This window comes from Bubalus bubalis, chromosome 3 (genome assembly GCF_019923935.1).
Source record: "Bubalus bubalis isolate 160015118507 breed Murrah chromosome 3, NDDB_SH_1, whole genome shotgun sequence".
Lineage (NCBI taxonomy): Eukaryota > Metazoa > Chordata > Mammalia > Artiodactyla > Bovidae > Bubalus > Bubalus bubalis.
In genome coordinates this window covers 91958924-91983342 of record NC_059159.1, presented here as the reverse complement: position 1 = coordinate 91983342, position 24419 = coordinate 91958924, and the positions used below count along the sequence as shown (strand labels likewise).

The 24419-nt window shown below is 40.5% G+C and overlaps 1 protein-coding gene across 5 annotated transcripts in view; it reads right to left on the bottom strand.

Annotated features, from left to right (window-relative positions):
• Positions 1–24419, bottom strand: part of FREM1 (FRAS1 related extracellular matrix 1) — a 182034-nt gene that overhangs the window by 144770 nt on the left and 12845 nt on the right. For all 5 annotated transcript variants that reach the window (XM_044939844.2, XM_044939843.2, XM_044939842.2 and 2 more), the window contains exons 2-3: positions 8836–9341; positions 1271–1365 (exon numbers count right to left, since the gene is read on the bottom strand). In XM_044939844.2, the coding sequence (XP_044795779.2) occupies positions 1271–1365; positions 8836–9072 (332 nt within the window). In that variant the 5' untranslated portion in view covers positions 9073–9341. The remainder of the gene's footprint in view (positions 1–1270; positions 1366–8835; positions 9342–24419) is intronic.

Genomic DNA, 24419 nt, shown 5'->3' with positions numbered 1-24419 from the left:
AGATATAATTCACATAATCCTAAAATTTACCTTCTTAAAGTTTACGGTTCAGTGTTTCTAGTATTTTCAGAAGGCTATGCAACCATCCTGCTCTCTAATTCCAGAACACTTTTATCACCTCCCCCCATAAAAATCCACACCCATGAGCAGTCACTCCCCATTCACTCCACCTCCAAAAGCTGGCAACTGCAATCTACTTTCTGCCTTTCTGAATTTGCCTTTTCTGGACATATCATATAACTGAAATTATACAATGTGTAACCTTGACTTCTTTCACTTAGCATAATATTTTCAAGGCTCATCTGTGTTATAGCATATAACAGTACTTCATCCCTTTTGTGGCTAAATAATATTTCACTGTATAAATATACCACACCTTGTTTACTCATTCATCAGACTGATTATTTCAACTTTTTGACATGTACAAAAAATGCTGTAGTGAACATTTGTGTAAATTTTTTGTGAACATATGTTTTAATTTCTCTTGTACATATATGTATCTAGGAGTAGAACTGCTGGGTCATATGGTCACTTTGTCCAACACCATAATTGATTGTTTTAAACCTTTTAAAAATATAATATGTTTAAAAATAGAAGAAGATATTGCACTTCTTAAAACTAAGCAGTTGATAATCAAAACGAAGAATTTCATTCACTTTTGGAATATATTTTCTTTCTAATTCTCATTAAAAATTTGTAGGTTGTAATCTCCATTTTTCTGAGAAGGCAATGACACCCCACTCCAGTACTCTTGCCTGGAAAATCCCATGGACGGAGGAGCCTGGAAGGCTGCAGTCCATGGAGTCGCTGAGTGTCGGACACGACTGAGGGACTTCACTTTCACTTTTCACTTTCATGCATTGGAGAAGGAAATGGCAACCCACTCCAGTGTTCTTGCCTGGAGAATCCCAGGGACGGTAGAGCCTGGTGGGCTGCCATCTATGGGGTCGCACAGAGTCGGACACGACTGAAGCGACTTAGCAGCAGCAATCTCCATTTTTAATCGTAAATGGAGAGTTGAATGACCAGAGATACCTGTACAAGAACTCTAAAGGGAAACAGGAGAAGGCTAATAATTTGCCATAGAAAAGCCCCAGGGAAGAGGATATAAATAAAAGTAACTGAAAGGTTGCTACAATTCTTGCCTCATCCATTCAGGTCTCCAGTTCCTACTACTAATTACTTACTTGTTTGAAATCTTATCCAAAGAAACAGAAGCACACAAAATGGTTATCTGACAAAGAATGAAGAACACTCCTGTGCCACTTACCTGTAAAGTCTAAGTTTCACTGTGTCTTCATCAAGAATTGGGCAACCGTTATGAGTATATTTTACTTCATTGGGAAGGAAATGGCAGTCAAAGACCTAGTTCATGAGAAGAAAGGGATATATATGTGAAAATCATTGGTACACTTTTTAGTTTTTCCAGCAGTATAGTATGGCCTGGAGAAATTATGTTCTCTTAGCATTATATATGTGTATGTATGTTTTGTTGTGTAGGATCTTAATTCCCTGAACAGGGATAGAACCTACACCCCTAGCAGTGGAAGCAGAGTCCTGACCACTAGACCACCAGAGAATTCCCTATATGTGTGTGTTTTAACCACCAACACCTCTACCCAGCCCCATGTCCATGACCATCCTGCTTATATAGCTGTTGTCTGTTTTGAGAATATCTAAATTAGAAAAGTCTGGTTCTTTGGAAGGAATGATGCTAAAGCTGAAACTCCAGTACTTTGGCCACCTCATGCAAAGAGTTGACTCATTGGAAAAGACTCTAATGCTGGGAGGGATTGGGGGCAGGAGGAGAAGGGGACGACAGAGGATGAGATGGCTGGAATCACTGACTCCTCGGTTCACCACCAAGGGTCAAACGAGGCATGCTCACACACCCACATGGGGTGCACAGCACGGCAACGGCACAGCCCTCCCCACTGCGGGGAGGGCCACTCGTGGGGCACACACCGAGAAGGCGAAGCGAGAGTATCTGCTGTGTCAGAAGACCAACGGCCCCACTGACACCCCGAGGCGTCACTGGAGTTGGGTGAACTCCGGGAGTTGGTTATGGACTGGGAGGCCTGGCGTGCTGCAATTCATGGGGTCGCAAAGAGTCGGACACGACTGAGCGACTGAACTCAACTAAACTGAAGCAGATAAATTAAGCAGTGATGATCTCTAAATAATTATCTTTTTATAGTATATTTAAAATATGGTTCCATTTTTCAAAACATTATTTTCCAACACCTTTCAGGGGTTTATAGCATTAAGGAGGTATACTTGTATGTACACAGAAAAAGACATGTCTTAACCCACATACCAACATGCTATATTAGCTCTGTGTGTATTTTTTCTTCTCCTTTTATTGCTTTCCTTTCCAAATAGTGTTTTTATATTTAAAGATGAAGCTGCTTACTATGGACACTATTGTGTTTGATCAAAGCCAAATAAGACCCACAGTGGTTTCTCATTTACTTGCAAAAGACTGTGGTTACTAGTTATGTAATAATAGAAATGACTCATGAGACAAACAGCAACGTCAAGGCCATTTTCTCTCTTCATGCAGAATTATAATTAACTGTACCACCTAACTCGGAACTATGAAGGAAATTGCTAATTGTTATATGCTGGGGTCATATTTTTTAAAAGAATTTTCTCTTCCAATCACACCATAACACTCATTCTGTACAGTCTGACTTTGTAGAGTACTAAGAAATACTCTCGAGGTATTTACATGTCATCACTGCTGAGTTCATGCTACTTAGCCTGTACCTAAGTACAGCCTCACACATTTACAGAAAACATAATCCTTTCTGACTCTACTCTAATCAGAAGACCTCTTCTTTATCTTCTTCCTTACTGTCAGAAAAAGGAAGCAAAGACGTCTGTAGAGGAGGAGATCATTTATTTGCATTCCTGTTCTACACACATCCTCACTTCTTCTTTTTAATTGACAACAAGGAAGGAGATAAAGGAAAGACCTTCCCCATATCATTGACAAATAGTCATAGTAATAAAGAGACAATCTGCTTTGTTAAAAGAAACATCTGTTTTATGTTTCATAATATGTTTTCCTTTTATAAAAGGCGACAACCATAATTGTCCATAAATTTACTAACCAAAACAAAGGAGAGCTAAATCCTTTTCTAATTACTGTCTAGCTTTGTTTTTTTCCACTCCAACTGCTTTTCAATTACAATTTATAATTAAATTGTCACACATTCCTCACTCATTACTCACTTTAATGATAGTAAACTGGTTCAAACGAGAGATATTTTCTTACCGCTATATTTCCTATTTGAAAGAGCTGTGGTGCATTTCCACCCAGGAAATTTCTTGCTTTGGGACAGGTGTGAGCAATGCTGTGTGGGGGTAAGTCTTGTCCTAAAACATGAGGAAAACATATCGCCATCGACCTTCTCTAATTGACTATATCAAGAGGGTTATCTAGACAGAAGGTACTGGTGTGCGCCAAGCGAATCCCTTTCCAAATATCCAATAGGAAAATGAACCTGTTGGTCCTAAGACAAACTTCAGTAATGAAATGAAAACACTAATTGAACAGATGTTAAACAAAACATTTTCTGTGCAAATCACATGAAACTGTTCATTACACAGCAGGGTGTTGTTAATACAGTCATCTCACTAGGAATGGGCCCACATAAGCTTGCTTTCACCTCACTAGTAAGCTCTATTGAAGAGTAATGCTTACATTGTGTGTTTGTGTGTGTGTGCACTCGCACGCATGCATGCACATGGTTATGCTTAATTTCAAAAACTCCATAAGACATAAATCCCTAGGGAGAACTGCATTTGCCAGGATTAAAAACAGGCACGTATTCCTCAAAAAAGCACTTTTTACTTACGAATCTTGGTTTTGCTCAAATTATCACAATAAAAAAATAGGAAGATCACCTGGTGATCTGAGAAAGTTTTTCCAGATAGACAAATTTCTTGACAGTACAAAGCTCTAATATTTGTCCAGTAGGTAATGAAACTCCACATTTTAAGAAAATAAATATATTTACTTCGTGTGTGCATGTTCAATAGTGTCTGAGTCTTTGTGATCCCATGGACTATAGCCCACCAGGCTCCTCTGTCCATGGAATTTTCCAGGTTAAGAAGACTGAAGTGGGTTGCCATTTCCTACTCCAGGGAATCTTCCTGATCCAAGGATCGGACCTACATCTCTTGAGTCTTCAGTCCTGCATTGGCAGGTGGATTGTTAGATGAGAAAAATTCGTTTGAGATGTCAGAGGTACCTCTGGGTATGCATACACTGAAGCATGATCCTTTAATGAGCCACAGCACACTAGGGGACCCTCTGGGGATGTATGGAGCCCTGTTCCTTTGCCTTGCAACCTTGACTTTCCTAAACCAGACAGCTATATTGTTTTTGTTCCACATCATCTTTCTAGTAATGGATTTTTGCCCTAAAATCAGAGAAAGTTTGAAAAGGAGATGACTTAGAGATCTCCTACAATCCTTGATTCTTGTGACCAAATAAATGTTTGCTTACTTCTGGTCACATGGATCCCTTTTTGCTCTCCAGGGCCTCAGAACTGGCCAAATGATGAGGACCATTAAAATATCACTAAAAATTATGACTTTTTCATTATTCTCATAGAAAGTGCTATACGTGTTTAGAAGTCATAGGCTATTTGGAATGGAGAGAGGGACAGGATATCCACAAAGGTTTAAGTCACAGTAGATTCTCCCCAAAATGCTTTCTAAGGAGGGAGAATCTGGGGAATAATAGGGTGTTGTTTTTGCATGCTTGAGGCCAGAGCTTAATATCTCTGCACTACAGGGGGAATTTTTCCTCTCTTCTTCCCTCACAAAATAGTCAGCTTTACTTCTAAATAAATGTTGAACAATTTTTTTAAAAATGTATTGATTGGAAGTATTATCAAATTATCAGTCTTTATGAGGCATCCACTTTTTTCCATACAGCCCTGAGTCCCTGCTCTATCAGGGACCCCAGTCATGTAGGATTAGGGTCATATTTTGCTGCCCCCCAAAACCCCAAGGTTTTGCTTTTGATCCCAGTGCCTGTAGTGAGGGATCCACTGCCTGCTATTGAGCCTATTCATGTTCACCAACTTATCACATTTAGTGCATCAGGGCTCCAGGCACGAGCCATCTCAGGCCTCTACCTTTCCCCTAATTTAAGACGTCAACCAAACACACCTTCCAGCAGAAGTTATATGTTGGGAGAAAGTGGGGAGATGTTGCAATTACTACACCCTTGGGAATACAAGTGTGACCTGGGGCCATTAGCACAAACTGACCCTGTTTAGATGCCCATCTGAAGCTCACTGACTGATAAAAGAAAAAGCTCATGGGAAACTGGAAGGAGGCCTTTAGTTACAATATCATAAGCAATACTCCCAACATGAGAGCTCTCCATAGAATTCTGATGTGTTTCAGAATCAGATATAACCATAGGAGGTAAGTGGAATATCTAGAGATGTCAATTTGAGCTCGTATGTATCAGTCTTTTTTTAAAGATTTTTTGGGGGTGAGTGTGGACCATTGTTAAAGCCTTTATTGAATTTGTTGCAATATTGCTTCTGCTTTTTATGTTCTAGTTTTTGGGGCATGAGGCATGTGGGATGCAGGCTCTTAGCTCACTGACTGGGAATCAAACCCACACTCCTTTTTTGTTTTTCTTTTTTCAATTTATTTATTTATTTTAATTGGCTAATTACTTTACAATATTGTAGTGGTTTTTGCCATACATTGACATGAATCAGCCTTGGGTGTACATGTGTTCCCCATCCAGAAGCCCCCTCCCACCTTCTTCCCGATCCCATCCCTCAGGGTCATCCCAGTGCACCAGCTCTGAGCAACCTGTCTCATGGATCGAACCTGGACTGGTGATCTATGTCACATATGATAATATACATGTTTCAATGCTATTCTTTCAAATCATCCCACCCTTGCCTTCTCCCACAGAGTCCAGAAGACTATTCTTTATATCTGTGTCTCTTTGGCTGTCTCGCATATAGGGTCATCATTGCCACCTTTCTAAATTCCATATATATGCGTTAATATACTGTACTGGTGTTTTTCTTTCTGACTTACTTCACACTGTATAATAGGCTCCAGTTTCATCCACCTCATTAGAACTGATTCAAATGCATTCCATTTAATGGCTGAGTAATATTCTATTGTGTATATGTACCACAGCTTTCTTATCCATTCGTTTGCTGATGGACATCTAGGTTGCTTCCATGTCTTAGCTATTGTAAACAGTGCTGCAATGAACATTGGTGTACACGTGTCTCTTTCAGTTCTGGTTTCCTTGGTGGGTATGCCCAACAGTGGTATGGCTGTGTCATATGGCAGTTCTATGTCCAGTCTTTTAAGGAATCTCCACACTGTTCTCCACAGTGGCTGTACTAGTTTGCATTCCCATCAACAGTGTTAGAGGGTTCCCTTTTCTCCACACCCTCTCCAGCATTTATTGTTTGTAGACTTTTTGATAGCAGCCATTCTGACCAGTGTGAGATGGTACCTCATTGTGGTTTTGATTTGCATTTCTCTGATAATGAGTGATGTTGAGCATCTTTTCATGTGTTTGTTAGCCATCTGTATGTCTTCTTTGGAGAAATGTCTGTTTAGTTCTTTGGCCATTTTTTGATTGGGTCATTTATTTTTCTGGAATTGAGTTGCAGGAGCTGCTTGTATATTTTTGAGATTAATTCTTTGTCAGTTGCTTCGTTTGCTATTATTTTCTCCCACTCTGAAGGCTGTCTTTTCACCTTGCTTATACTTTCCTTCATTGTGCAAAAACTTTTAATTTTAATTAGGTCCCATTTGTTTATTTTTGCTTTTAATTCCATTACTCTGAGAGGTGGGTCATAGAGGATCCTGCTGTGATTTATGTCAGACAGTGTTTTGCCTATTTTTCCTCTAGGAGTTTTATAGTTTCTGGTCTTATATTTAGATCTTTAATCCATTTTGAGTTTATTTTTGTGTATGGTGTTAGAAAGTGTTCTAGTTTCATTCTTTTACAAGGGGTTGACCAGTTTTCCCAGCACCACTTGTTAAAGAGATCGTCTTTTCTCCATTGTATATTCTTGCCTCTTTTGTCAAAGGTAAGGTGTCCATAGATGTGTGGATTTATCTCTGGGCTTTCTATTTTGTTCCACTGATCTATATTTCTGTCTTTGTGCCAGTACCATACTGTCTTAATGACTGTGGCTTTGTAGTAGAGGCTGAAGCCAGGCAGGTTGATTCCTCCAGTTCCATTCTTCTTTCTCAAGATTGCTTTGACTATTCAAGGTTTTTTGTATTTCCATACAAATTGTGAAATTATTTGTTCTAGTTCTCTGAAAAATACCATTGGTAGCTTGATAGGGATTGTATTGAATCTATAGATTGCTTTGGATAGTATACTCGTTTTCACTATATTGATTCTTCTGATCTATGAACATGGTATATTTCTACATCTATTTGTGTCATCTTTGATTTCTTTCATCAGTCAAACCCACACTGTTTGCACTGGAAGTGAATCTTTACCACTGAGCCACCAAGGAAGTCCCCTATCTCTGTCTCTTTAGTTCTTCTTTACAACATCTATTATCACTTTTGAATAAGCTGATGGATTTTTTATTTTTAGCTAAATAGAAAGAACATTAATGCTCACAGTTCAGCATATAGAAATGATGTATTTTGCCAGAAGAAGTAGTCACATCCAGTGTTAAATATTCTCAAAACTGTTTGCATTGAGAGGAAAGTTAAACCACAGCAAAAACAAGTAATAAGACTAGAAGTGATATTCTACTGTGTATAGAGAAAAACTTTTACTTTAAACAAATATTTGATAATTCGGGCTTTCCTAAACCCAGTGAATTAGAGGATAACTCTTTACCCTACAAAAAGATTCAGCACAGAATACCCTTAAATGACAAGGTCTCCAAGGCCATGATTAAACAGAAAAAAATGTATGTGGACATTTTTGAAGAACAGTGACTATTTAAAGTATCTTCATATCTCTTTTCCAGATCTCTTCCATTACTCAAGGGAATGTTTGAGTGATGGTGATAGATAAAAAATGTCTTCATGTTTTATTTTTCTATTCTGCAGTACAAGTGTGTCCTAAAATTGTCCTGGAACCCTGACATCTTATCCAAAAGCACCTTGACTGGCCAGGGTGAGATAATCTGGGGCAGTAATAGTCCCATAGAGATTGACCATATCACACTACACAGGAGACTGCCCACTCCAACCCTTGGAAGGCTGGCCCTGTTTTCATTTTCTCTCTCTCTGTCCCCATTTTCCTCTGTTTCCCCCCTAAGTTTCTCAGAGAGTGCTGATGTACCTAAAATGAGTGGTATTTGATTCCCTCACCGTAGTAAGATTTACATGCATTATCTTCAATACAGAGGATAAATTGGAAAGACTTGTCAATTTGTGTATTTTTCATTTAAAAATCCATCCATCCATTAGTTTGAACCAGCCTTCCACCACAGGTATTAACATAAACAGGAGTAACTCCTGTTGGTTTTGTAATTCACAGTCAGCCAAGAACATTCAAAAATAATATCAAACCATTACCTGGTACACCTGAAACTAATGTTGTATGTCAATTATACCTCAAAAAAATTTTAACAGGTTTCACCTTGCATAGAAAAAACAATGCAGTATTATGCCCACCAGTTGTAACTCCACCATTTCAAATCTGAACTTCTTAACAGCATTCACCTCTGGTAGCTTGAAGGAAGACCTTTTATCTTTCTCTCTCTCTCCTCTCTGCCCTCCCTCCCTAACATTCTCACACACTCAGATTCATACACAACTACTAGATAGCAAATCTCAGATATGACCTACCTGTGGAGTGAGTTTCCCAACCCTCTGGGTTATTGGCTCATTCATCACGACTTCCACTTTGCAGGCATCTTTCTCTTTGGGGATGGTGAACTTCAGGTCATCTTGAGACAGGAAGGCGGAACTGCCCTTCATCACCCTGACCCCTTGGTTAACATGGACAAAGGTGGGGCTGGCCCAGCCTGGGAGCAGCAGCAGCAGGAGCAGGGCACCAAGCCCACCCCAGCTTGGAGAGCTCATGCCAACAGGGGCCAAGTCGTTTCCGTTCACCAGGGAAATCCCTTCAACAAAGGAGGGCTTCTCAGCTTCCTCCAGGGATGTCAGCTCATAGTCCAAGGGGCAGGGAGAAGGGTCCTGACAACGTGCCCCAAGATCTTAACATGTCCCTTTCATTTCAAACTCAGACAAGGAGGTCTTTCAGGCAGTCCCAGAGCTTTTAATAAAACTCGCTGATCACTTCTGACAACGCCAGCAAGATTAATGTATACCTCCCAAGTGCTTTTTTAATCCTGCAAAGGGGACAAGGGGTTGGAGGAAAGTGAGAGAGAAACCAAAAGTTTATGTGACTGATTCAAAAGACCCCCACCGCCAAAGGAATCTGTCAACCAGCCTATAATTTCAGCTAAATTAAAAACAAATAAACTAAGTTGACCTCCAGGCCCATGTGAAAAGCAATGCAGTCATGTCATTCCCCGGCGGTAACTCCTGCTTCCGGACTCCGCGGGTCCCCACCAGGATGTCAGCTGTGTGGTCTTACAGGAGCCAGCCTGCCTCAGTGCCAAGGGCGGCACTTGCTCCCCCTGCTTTCGGAGAAAGCTGTCAAACTCTGCTTCTGTTTCCTCACTTGATGGATGAGGACTGTAACCAAATTTGTGCAAGAGAGCTGATAGAATTATTTGCCCACTGTTTGAAAAGATGATTATTTCTGAATCAGTGCTACCCACTGTTTTTAAAAAGGCTTAATAATTTGTCACCTGTGCACACTTTGCCAGGCAATAAAGACACCTAAGAAATGCTTGAGTGGAAATTGGCGAAAAGATATATTTTTCTAAGTGAATATTTAGGGTTTTGTTCTAGGTGTAACAAGCACTAGGAATTGAGTAACATAGCTTCACTATACACAGCTAATGACACGGCAGATGTACATGCATTTATACATCATCTACAATGCTAATTACATAGAAAGTACTGAATTCGCACAAGTGGAATCCTCTTTTCTATTTTAACCACTTAGAATTTCATGATTTTTTTTCTCTGTGTTCTGTAAGAACAGAAATGATTTTAACCCAGAGTAAATGGTATTGAAACATATCTTTAACTCCAATATATGATTAGGTGAACAAAGGGTAGTTCATTATGCCCATAGAAAGGTCTTACACTTTAATACTTTTAATGATTTCTGTACATGGAAATAAATGTCAAAAGGTATAGACAGAAAGGCCTGTCCTGTCCACTGCGAGGACATTAATGGAAGGCTCATTCTCTTGTCATTGTCTTAAGCCTTTGCTTTTGAGGGAGTGCCTGATCTGTGTCACCTGACACCAGGGGTTACATGCTTCACAGAGCAGCCTGTTTTCTATTTGGTTGGTCCCAAAATAAAACAGTACCACCCTCCCACTGACCATCTTGTACACTCTCAGGCTGAATTAGGTTGGCTTGTTTGGGCAAGAATGCAAACTGTTTTGGAGAAGGCAATGGCACCCCACTCCAGTACTCTTGCCTGGAAGATCCCTTGGACAGGGGAGCCTGGTAGGCTGCAGTCCGTGGGGTCGCTAGAGTCGGACACGACTGAGCGACTTCATTTTCACTTTTCACTTTCATGCATTGGAGAAGGAAATGGCAACCCACTCCAGTGTTCTTGCCTGGAGAATCCCAGGGACGCGAGAGCCTGGTGGGCTGCTGTCTATGGGGTCACACAGAGTCGGACACGACTGAAGCAACTGAGCAGCAGCAGCAGCAGCAAACTGTTTGTTGAACTTTCACAACTTGTTTCCATTAACCCCTGACATCTAAGGGCATTCAAAAAAGCAGTGCATTCAGAGAGAAAGAGCTAGCAGGGTGGGTAGGTGTCTCCCCAGACTGAGAGACAAAAGAAAAAAAACTTGGCTTTCTGAGATTGAAATTAATTAATCAACATATAAACGATACAAGGACTCTATACTCTCAGACACTCTTCTCCCTTCTCATCTCCCTTCCTTCCTGTTTCTCCGTAGACTCTCTGGCTTTTTCATGTTGGGAACCTCCAGGTCTAGTCCTGTTTTCTGTCTATTCTCAATTCCCTAGCAACCTCATTCCTTGGCTTTAAATACCACTTATTTTAAATGTGGTTAATGAGTCCTATATTTATATCTCTCACCTTCTCCCTTAATTCTAGATCATACATGCAACTATTTGATATCTCCCTGTGGGTGGATGTGAACACACCCCAAGGGGTGCTAGTGGTAAAGAACCTGCCTGCCAATGCAGGAGACCTAAGAGACACAGGTTTGATCTCTGGGTCAAGAAGATCCCCTGGAGAAGGACACAGCAACCTGTGGATGTGTAACAGGCAGCTCAGTATTTTGTTTTTGTTGCTGTAGCCAAAATTGAGCTCTTGATCTCCTCTCCCTGGGTCTTCTTTATCTCAGTAAACACAACTTCAGGTTTTCATGTGTTCTCTTCTTTGCCTCACACATCTAAGTAAACAAGCAAATAAAATTGTTTGTTCATTGTGGTGGACAGACCTTAGGGTGACCTCCAATAATTCCAGCCTCCTAGTACACAGAAGTTCCCTCCCTCCCCAGAACTAATGATACGTCCAACCAACCAAATAAAAAAAAGGTGATGGGATGTCATTCTCATGACTAAGACTCTTTTAGCCAGTGGGCTAGAGGCTGAACTTAAAGAAGCATGCCCCTAGGAGTTCTGCTGTCACAAAGCAATGAACTCTGCCAACAACCTAAATGAGCTTGGGAGAAGGTTCTTCCTGACTCAAGCCTCCGAATAAGAAGGGACCCCCATGGACACCTTGATTTCAGTGTGATGACAACCTGAAGCAGAGAACCAGGATAAGCCATGCCTGGACTCTGACCAGTGAAAACTGTGAGATAATCAATTGTGTTGTTTTCAACCACTGTTTGTAGTAATGCATTAGTACAGCATTATAAATTTAATGTTCACCTTTTTCCAAAATGTATTAAGAATCCAAATACTTCTCACTGTTGCTACCACGCTGGTCCAAGCCTCCACCAATTCTGCTGGACTGCAGGAGCATCCTACCGGACCTCCCTGCTTCTCCTCTTGCCTCCCCTTTAGGCATGTCTCAGCATGGCAGCCAAGGTTCCTATTAGGTGTTACTTATATCACATCCCTTCTCTGCCCTAGGCCTCCAACGTCTTCTCATCTTAGTGTGAACGCTGAAGACCTTGTGATGGCCAGTAAGGTATTTTACCAGGTAATCTGTTTTCCCCCTTACCTCTCTCATCTCCTGTTTGTCTTCCCTTTGCTCACCCTTCTCCAGCCACACTAGCATCTTTGCTTTTTTTTTCAAACAAACCAAAATCAACCTTGCCATTTGCGGTTCCCTCTGGCACAAACATTCTTCCCCTAGACATCCCTCTTTCTACCTCACCCCTTTCAAATTTTACATCAAATGTGACCTTGACGCTGTGGCCACACCTATCTCATTAAAATTATGATGCTTTCATCCCCAGATCCTTTCCCTGAGCAGTGATAACCAACTAACATAATACATTTGCTTATTTATATTGTTCATTTCTACTTCCCTCATGAAGGTAAAAGCTTCCTTTTTATTCATGGGTTTATCTTTATGCTTCTCTCCCTTTTGTTGCCCAGATTGAGAAGGCTGCCTTGCACATAAGAAACAGAACCACACCTCAGGCTACTAGAGCAGAGAGCCAGAAGGAGTGTGGGTGTTCGGGGTATTTGCAAGGCAAAGTCTCCATACCAGCCTATTCTTCCAGAATTTAACTTGACAGGGAATGTGAACTACTTTCCGGTTTAAGCCACTGTTGGGTGAGTGAGTGAGTGAAAGTTGCTCAGTCATGTCCAACTCTCTGCGAACCCATGGATAGTCCATGGACTTCTCCAGGCCAGAATACTGGAGTGGGAAGCAGTTCCCTTCTCGGGGGATCTTCCCAATCCAGGGATCGAAGCCAGGTCTCCTGCACTGCACGCAGATTTTCTACCAGCTAAGCCACCAGGGAAGCCCAGCTCAGCTGGTAAAGAATCCACATGCAATCCAGGAGACACTGGTTCAATTCCTGGGTCTGGAAGATCCGTTAGAGTGGGTAACATATCACTTCTCTAGCAGATCTTCCAGACCCAGGAATTGAACCAGGGTCTCCTGGATTGCATGTGGATTCTTTACCAGCTGAGCTACCCACTTTTATTTGGGGTTTATTTCATTATTTGTGACTGAACTTTTACAGTTAATAACCACCTTATTCTTCAAGTTTTTCTATTATAATAATTTCATTTAGTCACTAATCAGCTAAATATTATAACTTCTTACCTAACAGCATATGGGGCAATAACTCATTCTCTAACTATATCATCAGTTCAGTTCAGTTCAGTTGCTCAGTAGTGTCTGACTCTTTGCAACCCCATGAATCACAGCACACTAGGTCTCCCTGTCCATCACCAACTCCCAGAGTTCACTCAAACTCACGTCCATCGAGTCGGTGATGCCATCCAGCCATCTCATCCTCTGTTGTCCCCTTCTCCTCCTGCCCCCAATCCCTCCCAGCATCAGAGTCTTTTCCAATGAGTCAACTCTTCGCATGAGGTGGCCAAAGTACTGGAGTTTCAGCTTTAGCATCATTCCTTCCAAAGAAATCCCAGGGCTGATCTCCTTCAGAATGGACTGGTTGGATCTTCTTGCCATCCAAGGGACTCTCAAGAGTCTTCTCCAACACCACAGTTGAAAAGCATCAATTCTTCGGCGCTCAGCTTTCTTCATAGTCCAACTCTCTCATCCATACATGACTACTGGAAAAACCATAGCCTTGACTAGACGGACCTTTGTTGGCAAAGTAATGTCTCTGCTTTTCAATATGCTATCTGCTGCTACTGCTGCTGCTAAGTCGCTTCAGTCATGTCCAACTCTGTGCGACCCCATAGACGGCAGCCCACCAGGCTCCCCCGTCCCTGGGATTCTCCAGGCAAGAACACTGGAGTGGGTTGCCATTTCCTTCTCCAATGCATGAAAGTGAAGTTGCTCAGTCGTGTCCAACTCTTAGCGATCCCATGGACTGCAACCTACCAGGCTCCTCCATCTGTGGGATTTTCCAGGCAAGAGTACTGGAGTGGGGTGCCATTGCCTTCTCCAAATATGCTATCTAGTAAGTCGTTAATCAGAAAATAATGTCAAAAACCAAGATTCTAATGTTCATCTACCAGGAAGAGAAAAGGGGAAAAACAAAAGTAAATCTATTTCTGTGGCTCCTTGTGCCACAGTGATGTAGGAAGGGTAGACACGAATCCGAAGATCTGGATTCTAACCTTGGTTTTTATGAACATCTGTTTCCTCTTTCAAAAATGGGGCCATCCATCTTGCCTCTTCCAGTGTCCCAGAAAAGGCCAAATGAAATAGTCCATTTAGAAATGTTAGGTAGGTAGAATAGGGAAAAGGAGTCCAAAATGGCTGTGGCTAAAAGACAAGGAAGGTCAAAGGAAGGCCCAAGGACCAGAGTGAAGACTTCAGGCAGAACAAACAGCACTCCTGGCTAAGCCCAATTTGCATAGGGCAGGCCTAGGTGGAGGAAAAAACATATAAAAGGAGGAGCCAAAGCACTTTCTGGCAGACTCTCTCTCTCCGGTGTATGTGCGCTCTCTCTCTCCCTCTCTCTCTCTCACTCTCACTCTCCCCGCCCCCGTGCACTCCTCCACTCTCTTCTCTTCGAGTCTTTGGGTTGGCATGCCCTCACACTCTGAGGATGGATTCTCCTGCTATCTTCTAAATAAAATAGAGCTGTAACACTGATTTGCCTAAGAACTATAACACGGTTTGTCCAAGACCCAAGATCCGTGACGCACCGAGGGCTTTAATGTCTGTCGCTCCAATTCTTTGTTGTGACGAGACAAAGAACCGAGTAACTACACTCGCGTGACAGAAATATTTTCTTAATTACTAAGCCCCATGTAAATGTAACACTATCATTATAAAATATGTCAAAGGAATAAGAGAGCAAAGCTTATCTCAAGAAAAACAGAATGGCAGAACTTGGTCCTGGATGAAGGCAACAGAATAAAGTTCAGTATATGTCAAATAAAATATATTCTATTGACATTCAGATTTTCTCTTTTTCTTCCTCAGAGTTCTAAGACAGAGGTAGTCATAAAACACTGAATCCTAATATTTCAGAAACAACCCAAAGTAACACCATTAGGGGGTAACAAAGGGTGCAAGAGTAATAATTTTCAAGTTCAAAAATCAAACAAAATGCATCCTTCAGTCAACTGGACTACCAAATTAGGTGCAATACAGATCAGAAAGAGTATGCTATATTTGTATATTATTCATATTCCAATTCTGCTCTTATATTTTTCTCTTGGTGTTGAGAAAACCACATATGTAGGTATTACATGGAAAGTATTGCTCTGATTTTTTACTTGAAGAAGGTGGCAGGGGAGGGGAAAGAGAGAAAGATTTGGATGAACGGAGAAGAAAAGGGCCAAAAAAAAAAAAAGGAAATAACAACAACAACCAAAAAAAAAAAAAAAAACCCATAGAACAATAGTAAAGGGAATTAGGATTCTGAATCAAGCAAGATTTCAGAGATGATAATTTGTTTTATCTCCACCAAATAAAATGATAGTATTGTTTTATCTCTGGTACAAAATTGCAATGTCCAGAGGCAGCCAAGATTTACAGGACAACACCCCAGTAGGAAACCTAACAGCACATCTTGAGAACTCCATTTCTTGACCCCCAACATAGGGCCAAGTCAGAGCCTCAGAATCCATCTGTCCCCAGCTTGCTCTGATCACTGATGTGGGCAACCTCAGGGTCAGCAGAATGACTGGGAGCATTTTTGTAAGGGGAATCAGAAAGGTGGCCAGATTCCATAAGGACTCTTATAAACTAACTGGCTTTTCGCCAGAGGGACTTAATTTGATGCTGCAATAGAAACAAATTCTGTTTGCTTGCTTGTACAGTTCAGCTGCTTCTCAGTATTTCACAACCCTATGTTACCCTGTAAATCAATGATGCTCTTACAAGCCATTTCCCACTCTTGCCTTTTTTCGTTCATGTGGAAATCATGTATTCTAAAGATACCTGTACAAGCCAACAAAAATGTGCAAAGATGTTTGCAAAGTGGAAAAACCACCCTGCTCTGAGTTCTTCCTTATAAAAATTCAGAAAGGTTTCTTTACCCAACCTTTCTTAGTAAATTTCCTGAACTGAAGAAAATGATTTAGTAACACCTAATTTTGTAGAGAGGAATTGGAAAGACTGATGCTGGGAAATATTGCAGGCAAAATGAGAAAGGGGCATAGAGGATGAGCTGGTTAGATAGTGTCACCAACTCAATGGATGTGAATTTGAACAAACTCTGAGAGATAGTGGAGGACAGAGGAGCCTAGCATGCTACAGTCCATGGGGTCACAAAGAATCAGACACAATTTACCTACTGAACAACAACAGTTTATTTCATAATTACACATTCAGTTTAATCAGGAGAATGTATGCTCCATGTTGACATAAATATGCTGGTATCATATGTTGGCATCATATGTATATAAGATATCATCATATGTATCTGAGATAATCTGTGCACAGCAAGGAAAAAACCTGGATCCCAGCTATCCTTTCAGGCTCTCTCTGGAATGGAAATTCTTGATGGGCAATGTTAATGATGTGCCTTGAAGAGATTCATATTTACTATTGCTCTTCTGAATAATTTTATGATGATACCTAAACAATACAAGCACCTTCCTATATCTGCCCAACACAGAAACATCATCAATAATCTATCATAGCTTTTGCTGGCTTGCTGTGCTATTTGCAGAGCTCCTACAAGCCTGATATCCTTCTCAGCACTCTGGATAGTTATTACCAACCAACTAAAGATGCTATAAACAACAGAACCTTTTATCTTCTCTGTACTTGAAGTTATTACCTCATGACTCACAGCTTCAGATCCTACAAGTACCCTAAAGTGTTTAAGAAAGAAAATAAACTAATAGAGAAGCATTTTGAGTAAAACATGGCCAACTCATGATCAATCCATTCCCACTCACTAAAACATAGAGAGATTTTGAGATCTTTGACTAGAATGCTAAGAAAACCAATGAAGATTTTCTGACTTGTACTCTACATTAAAATCTGTAAGACGTCAGTGAGAAGGAACATAGAAGCCATCATGGAATTACTTACAAAGAATTTTTGAAACCATGATCTTACTCATATTAATTTTCAAAGTAATTTATATGAATCAAGGATAAAAAAGTTTAAAACACAAACTCATAGCTGAATATAATTATCCATAGAACAATTGAAATGATTCCAAATCATATGTGACAAAAATTGATTCACCCAGGAACAATGAACTGGAAATCAGGAGAACTGCCCCCAGGGAAAAACTTAACTGTCTAAACTCAGAGAAAGTGGTTCTCTTCTTTTGCATTATAGTTGAGAAAATTAAGAATTAGACAAACTTTACCAAGGACTTCAGATCCACCACCTGCTTTGACCTTCCTTCCCTGAGAGAGATAAAGAAGTCTAATTGCTCCTTGTTACAAGCAACTAGGAGTCAATCTAAAGCTGGCCTGAGGTCATAGCCAGAGGCAGCAGAGCCTGGGAGAATCAGGGCTCCGGCAACCTGGGAAAGTGCTCTGTACTCTATCCTCACCATCTTGTTCCATTTCCTCCATCAGAGAGTTGCTTTTGAGCCACTACAAAATCAGCCCTGTGCTCAGTGGTGTCCAACTCTTTGCAACCTCCTGGACTGTAGCCCACCAGGCTCCTCTGCCCATGGAATTTTCCAGGCAAGAATACTGGAGTGGGGTGCCATGTCCTCTTCCAGGGGATCTTCCCGACCCCAGGGATCAAACCTGAGTCCCTGTGTCTCCTACATTGGCAGGTGGATTCTTTACCAAAAGCACCACCTGGGAAGCCCAAAAAAACAGTCCTGAGAATACACAAATACAAAGCTGGTTTCTTTTTCAAGAAGCTCATCACCTCTGATGGAGTTTTAATTGTTCAATGATCCCACAAGGGTAGAGGAACCTTAGCAATCTTACCCTTCATGGGTTTTCCAGAGAGAATTGTCTCAGAAAGGGAGAATAGAATACTGGAGAAGAAAGAAATAGATTGCGGCTTCTAACATTTTTTCTTAACAATTTTTAGTACAGTTGTCCCTCTGTGTCCATGGAGGTTGGTTCCAGGTCCCCCCCGACTCCCCGACACCAAACTGCAGGGTGATGGTCAAGTCCTGAGTGACACTGCTGCATTGAAAAGGAAAAAAGAGGAATGAGGTTTTCTTTCTTTTCTCTCCTGAGAGCAAAGAAGATAGAACGGTGAGCAGGACTGATCACTCTTAATTTTTACTTTAAGTGTTCCTAATCTGTAGTCTACAGCAAGGTTTGCTTTCCTCAAAACTAAGCTAACCCTGAAGCTGAAGCTCCAATACTTTGGCCACCTGATGCGAAGAGCTGACTCACTGGAAAAGACCTTGACGCTGGAGACTGAAGACAGCAGGAGAAGGGGATGACAGAGGATGAGATGGTTGGACGGCATCACTGACTCAATGGACATAAGTTTGAACAAACTCTGGGAGATAACAAAGGACAAGGAAACCTGGCCTGCTGCGGTCCATGGGGTCTCAAAGAGTCAAACATGACTGAACAACTGAACAACAAATCTGACCCCGTGTAAACTACATCCTGCACCTATTGGCCCCCTAATTCCGCAGGAGCTACATTCTGCACCTATTAGTCTTTAATTCTATGCTAATTACATCCTGCACCTGGTCCTACCTTTACCGCAGACCACCCCTTGTAGTTTTCTTTCTTTTTGCATTTCAGAAAGAAGTTCACAGCACAATACACCAGAGACAAAGGGACCCAATCACCTGGCTACCTGCCCCCAGCTATGATGCAAGACTTTAATCCCTGGGGTGGGAAGATCCCCTGGAGAAGGGAAAGGCTACTCACTCCAGTATTCTGGCCTGGAGAATACAGGACCCTATACAGTCCATGGGGTCGCAAAGAGTCGGACAGGACTAAGCGACTTTCACTTTAATTTTATTAGTCTTGAGTCTTATCATATACCTTAAGACCAGGAGACCCAGGCTAATGAAGTCTCTCAGTTTCCCAAGAAAGAGAGGCACAGTCCTGAGGAACTAGCCTGCTGTGTTCTCAGTTGGCAGAGGATTTATTCAGGTTCAGTGGGCAGAGAAAGTCAATATTTTAGTAGTAAAAGCATATAACCCATGCAACATCCTCCCATATATTTTAAATCATCTTTAGATTACTTATCATACCTTAATACAATGTAAATGTTGTGTAAATAGTTGCTAGTGCACAGCAAATTCAAAGTTTGCTTTTTGGAAACTTCTGGAATTTTTTTTCAAATATTTTCAGTCATTGGCTAAATTCATACATACAAAATGTACAGATATGGAAGGTTGAATGTCTTTTCTCATTTTTTAACAACTAGTACTTTTTGCTTACTGTGTGTGTGTGTGTATATATATATATATAGCACTGAGACATATTCTTTATACGTTTATTTTCATTTATTTCTCACAACAAACCTACAAAGTTACTATTATCATGCTGATTTTATAGATAAATAAACCATGAGTTAAGGACGTGACTTCATAATCACATAAAAAAGCAATATTTATATTAAGTGCTTACTATGGATTAGGCATTGTTCAAAGGACTTTGTATACGTTATCTTAACTCCGACAGTGGTTTTAGAAAGCAGTGATTTTACAGATTTGGAAAATGAAGTAAAAGAGGTTGTTACTCGCCCAAGGTCATGAGCTTGACTCGTCTGTGTCCTTGCAATTATAACCCATATTTACTGACTCCAGGACCTGTGCACTTAACTGCTATATTATACCACTTCGCATTACAACAAAATCTTAAACTCTGCTATTGCTTCACCATCCCTGGGGTCTTTTTCCTACAGTATGCAAACCCTAAACAATTTCCTTTATGGTCCCAGACAGCAACAGTTGGCTATTACAGGAGTTAAAGTTTCACTGGAGGCAATGTTCTCTCAAGGAAGTAGCTGTTACTTTAAGAGCATTTAATTAACGCAGATATCCTGCCTACCCACATCTGAGTGTTCCAACTCCTTACACTACAAGCACAGTTTAAAGGCCTCAAGGCAAGCAGGCCACTTCCAAATTCCACTCTATTAAATCAATAAAATATGTATTGATTTTGTTTATAACGTTTTGCTTCCTTCATTCTGCCAATTTTTTTCTAAAATGTAATCTAAATCACAGATGTGTGGTTTACAAGAACACTCAGAAATCAACCAGTTTATATCCTTCATTTTATTTATCAATTTAGCTTTTTCTGAAAATAACTTCCTTTTGTGTGTATAAAAGAAATGCACCCTCATTAACTAAAGGATAAAAATATAAAAACATAATGAAAAGGAAAAAATACACTTTCCCAACACCCAAAGAAAACGCCCTTAGGTTTTCCTAAGTATGTATATGTACACAGTTTTTAAATTTAATTAGAACCACACTATAAAAAGAGCTGCATGTAATTCTTTTTCAGTAATAGAACATTCTTTTCTAAGCATTTTCCATATTATTAAACATTCCTTGTGATCTTACTTTCCATGTGTGCACTGAATCCTCTACATGGACGTCTATAGTCATTTCATTGTTACGTTGAGCTAGTTACTAGGTTAATAGATTGTGTTGAAAAATTCCTAATTAAATTAGCTTGTTTTTCTAGTTCTTTCCTTTTGATGGTTCTTTGGAAGTGGGATTGTAAGATCAAAAGATGTACAACTTATTTTGAGGTTCTTCGGTTCAGTTCAGTCGCTAAGTCATGTCCGACTCTTTGCAACCCCATGGACTGCAGCATGCCAGGTTCTTAATATGATGCTATATGGAAAGATGGCACTAATCTACCCCTTTACCAGCCTTGTTCCTGCTGATATTCAATATCATCCCCTTTAATTGTTCCTCACTTTCCAAGTGAAATGTTGAAGCCTGTCACTATTTTAACTTGCATTCCTTTATTTACTTGAGATTTGGCTTATTTTTTTTTTTTATGTGCACGAACACTGGATTTTCTCATGTAGAAGCCCATTTATTTTACAGAAGAAAGGAAGCCCTATGGAAGTTAAGTGACTTTACCCAATGTTGAAATAACTGTTAAGGCCCAAAATGGAGCCACTCCCTCCCAGCATGCCACGTCGGCCAACCAAACCTTCATGTCCCTGTGAATGTTCTGCCTGACCAGTAACACAGTGTATTTAGTCAGCCAATCCCTAAACACCAATTCTGGGCCTTCTTACCCTAAAGAAGTTTGACTTTGTCAACCCAGTCCCAGCTAATCAGATGTTTTCTATTTGTTTTGTTTTTATTCATTATCTTATAAAAGCTTCTCACCTTTAGCCCATTTTGCAGTTCTCTGAAAGGAGACTGTTCACTCCATGAAGTGTTAAGTTTGTGTGTATCACCTAAATTGTCATCTTTAATCATCTTTTAACACCAAGACTATCCATAATCTGGAAATGAGCCTGCATTGGAACCTAAGGTCTCCTGACATCCAGACCCATGCAATGTCTCCTAACCCATGCAGCTCACTTAAATCACAGGTGCTTAGTCCAGCAATATTCCTTTCAGTTAGAACTGGACATGAAACAACAGACTGATTCCAAATAGGTAAAGGACTACATCAAGGCTGTATATTGTCACCCTGCTTATTTAACATATATGCAGAGTACATCATGAGAAATGCTGGGCTGGATGAAGCATAAGCTGGAATCAAGATTGCCGGGAGAAATATCAATAACCTCAGATATGCAGATGACACCACCCTTATGGCAGAAAGTGAAGAAGAACTAAAAAGCCTCTTGATGAAAGTGAAAGAGGAGAATGAAAAAGTTGGCTTAAAACTCAACATTCAGAAAACTATGATCATGGCATCTGGTGCCATCACTTAATGGCAAATAGATGGGGAAACAGTGGAAACAGTAACATATTTTATTTTGGGGGGGTCCAAAATCACTGCAGATGGGGACTACAGCCATGAAATTAGAAGACACTTGCTCCTTGGAAGAAGAGCTATGAACAACCTAGACAGCATATTAAAACGCAGTGACATTACTTTGCCAACAAAGGTCTGTCTAGTCAAGGCTATAGTTTTTCCAGTAGTCATGGATGGATGTGAGAGTTGGACTATAAAGAAAGCTGAGCGACAAAGATTCATGCTTTTGAACTGTGGTGTTAGAGAATACTCTTGAGAGTCCCTTGGACTGAAAAGAGATCAAACCAGTCAATCCTAGGAGAAATCAGTCCTGAATATTCCTTGGAAGGACTGATGTTGAAGCTGAAACTCCAATACTTTGGCCACCTGATGCGAAGAACTGACTCATTTGAAAAGACCCAGATGCTAGGAAAGATTGAAGGCAGAAGAGGATGAAAGAGGATGAGATAGTTGGATGGCATCACTGACTCAATGGACAAGAGTGTGAGTAAACTCCAGGAGTGGGTGATGGACAAGGAGGCCTGGCATGCCACAGTCCATGGGGTTGTAAAGAGTCAGACATGACTGAGCAACTGAACTGAACTGACTCCAGATCATGAAATTGAGCAGGACCTTGTGGGGCCACTGAACATAAAAATCTTTCTTTGTCCCCCATTTCTTGATTACAGGAAATAGGCTTCATTCAGCCACTGTGACCTTCCCTGAGTTTCCACCAGCAGGTTAAAATAGTCGCTGATTAGGGAAGGGAGAGGATGCAGAGACAAGGGAAGAACAGTTAAGAAATAATAGTGCAGCTTTGGGGCAGGGTCCTGGTTCCCCTTCAAGGGACATACATGACAATATCTTTGAGCTGTTTTGCAGATACTGAAACTCTCACCAGGTGGGAGAAGTTAACCATAAACTGCCCACAAGCACTTAGACCCAAGATCGGTTGGACCCAGAATGTTGAGGATGCGGAGTCCCACTACCTCACCACTAACCAATGAGAAGAATGCTCTGAGCTGTCATGCTTTCTTTGAATCATTACTATAAAACTCCTCACTGCCTACTCCAGGTTGGGACACTTAGTTTCGAGGGTATTAGTCCACTGTGGCCCCTTTGCCTGGGAAAGCATTAAGCTATTCTTTTCTACTTCACCCAAAAGTCTTCCTCTGAGATTTAATTTGATGTCGGGGTACAGAGGCCAGATTCGTCCTCAGTCAAAGGAAGCACAGACTCAGAGAACTATGGAGAGAAAGACCCCTTGGGCTGTACCATCAAGCACAGGATTGCAAATATGGATCTTTGACTATCACACAAACTCATTAGATGGTTCCCTTTCTTAAATTTTTCAACACTTCAGTGTCTATCTCGCTGAAAAAGGCCATAGTTTGCAAGTTGTGTTTTTTTAAATGCACATGTTGGAGATGTTAAAAAGTTTTCCACAAAAGTCTTCTATATCCAAATATACATGAAGCACAGAGTGCCAAAAACTCCTTTTAGAGATTTACAGTATAATATGAGCTTATTAAAGGCTCTAAGAATTCCTGCAAAAAGAAATCATTATGTCCAAAGTTTGCAAACTTATAGAAAACCATTTTTAATTTAAAAATCCAGGTTCTTTGAAAAATCATTCAAGAGACATTAGTCATAGAATTAAAATGATTGAAATACAGGATGGTCACATGGTATCTACAAAGTTTCTGGTCGCACTTGATAAATCCATACTTAATGAATCTACATCAGAAATCTGAATTCCAGGGCACTCTGGAAACCAGACATTCAACCTTTCTTTACAAAGACTTTCTACTAAAACTACCTTCAAAGGTAGAGAAAACTGATCACAGAGGGAAAAGACTTTGTGCCTCGATTTATAGTTTTGTTCTTAATGACTATTAAAGTTTCTTAAGTTATCAGAGGTATTTCCCTGAACATTAGGAAATGGCCATAATTTATTTTCATTTTGCTTTTAGTCAGAGAGTTGCATCATACAAATTTTCACAATAGCTTGTTTTAATTGAATAACTTAGAATGGAAAACACTCACATTAACTATACCTGACTATACCTATTTACAGAATTACAGAACTGAAAGGAGCTTCTCCTCCAAATTGTACATGTCATCATCTTCAGCAACAGCAGCATCACGTGTTATGTATTTACTTTGCCTCTGGTACTGTTTTAACTCATTAATCTTCACAACAAGTTATGGAATAGATCCTATTCTAAGGATTCTAAGAAAACAGATTTTGTTCAAGGTAAATGATAATAAACCATGGAGGTGGAATTCAACCCTAGCAGACAAGCTGGAGAGCCCAGATTCACGCTGTTCGCTCTAGCACCGAAGGTCAAAGTGAGGAAATAGGGGCCTAAGAGGCTGTGATTTGCCAAAGGTTGAAAAAAATTGCTTGGGCA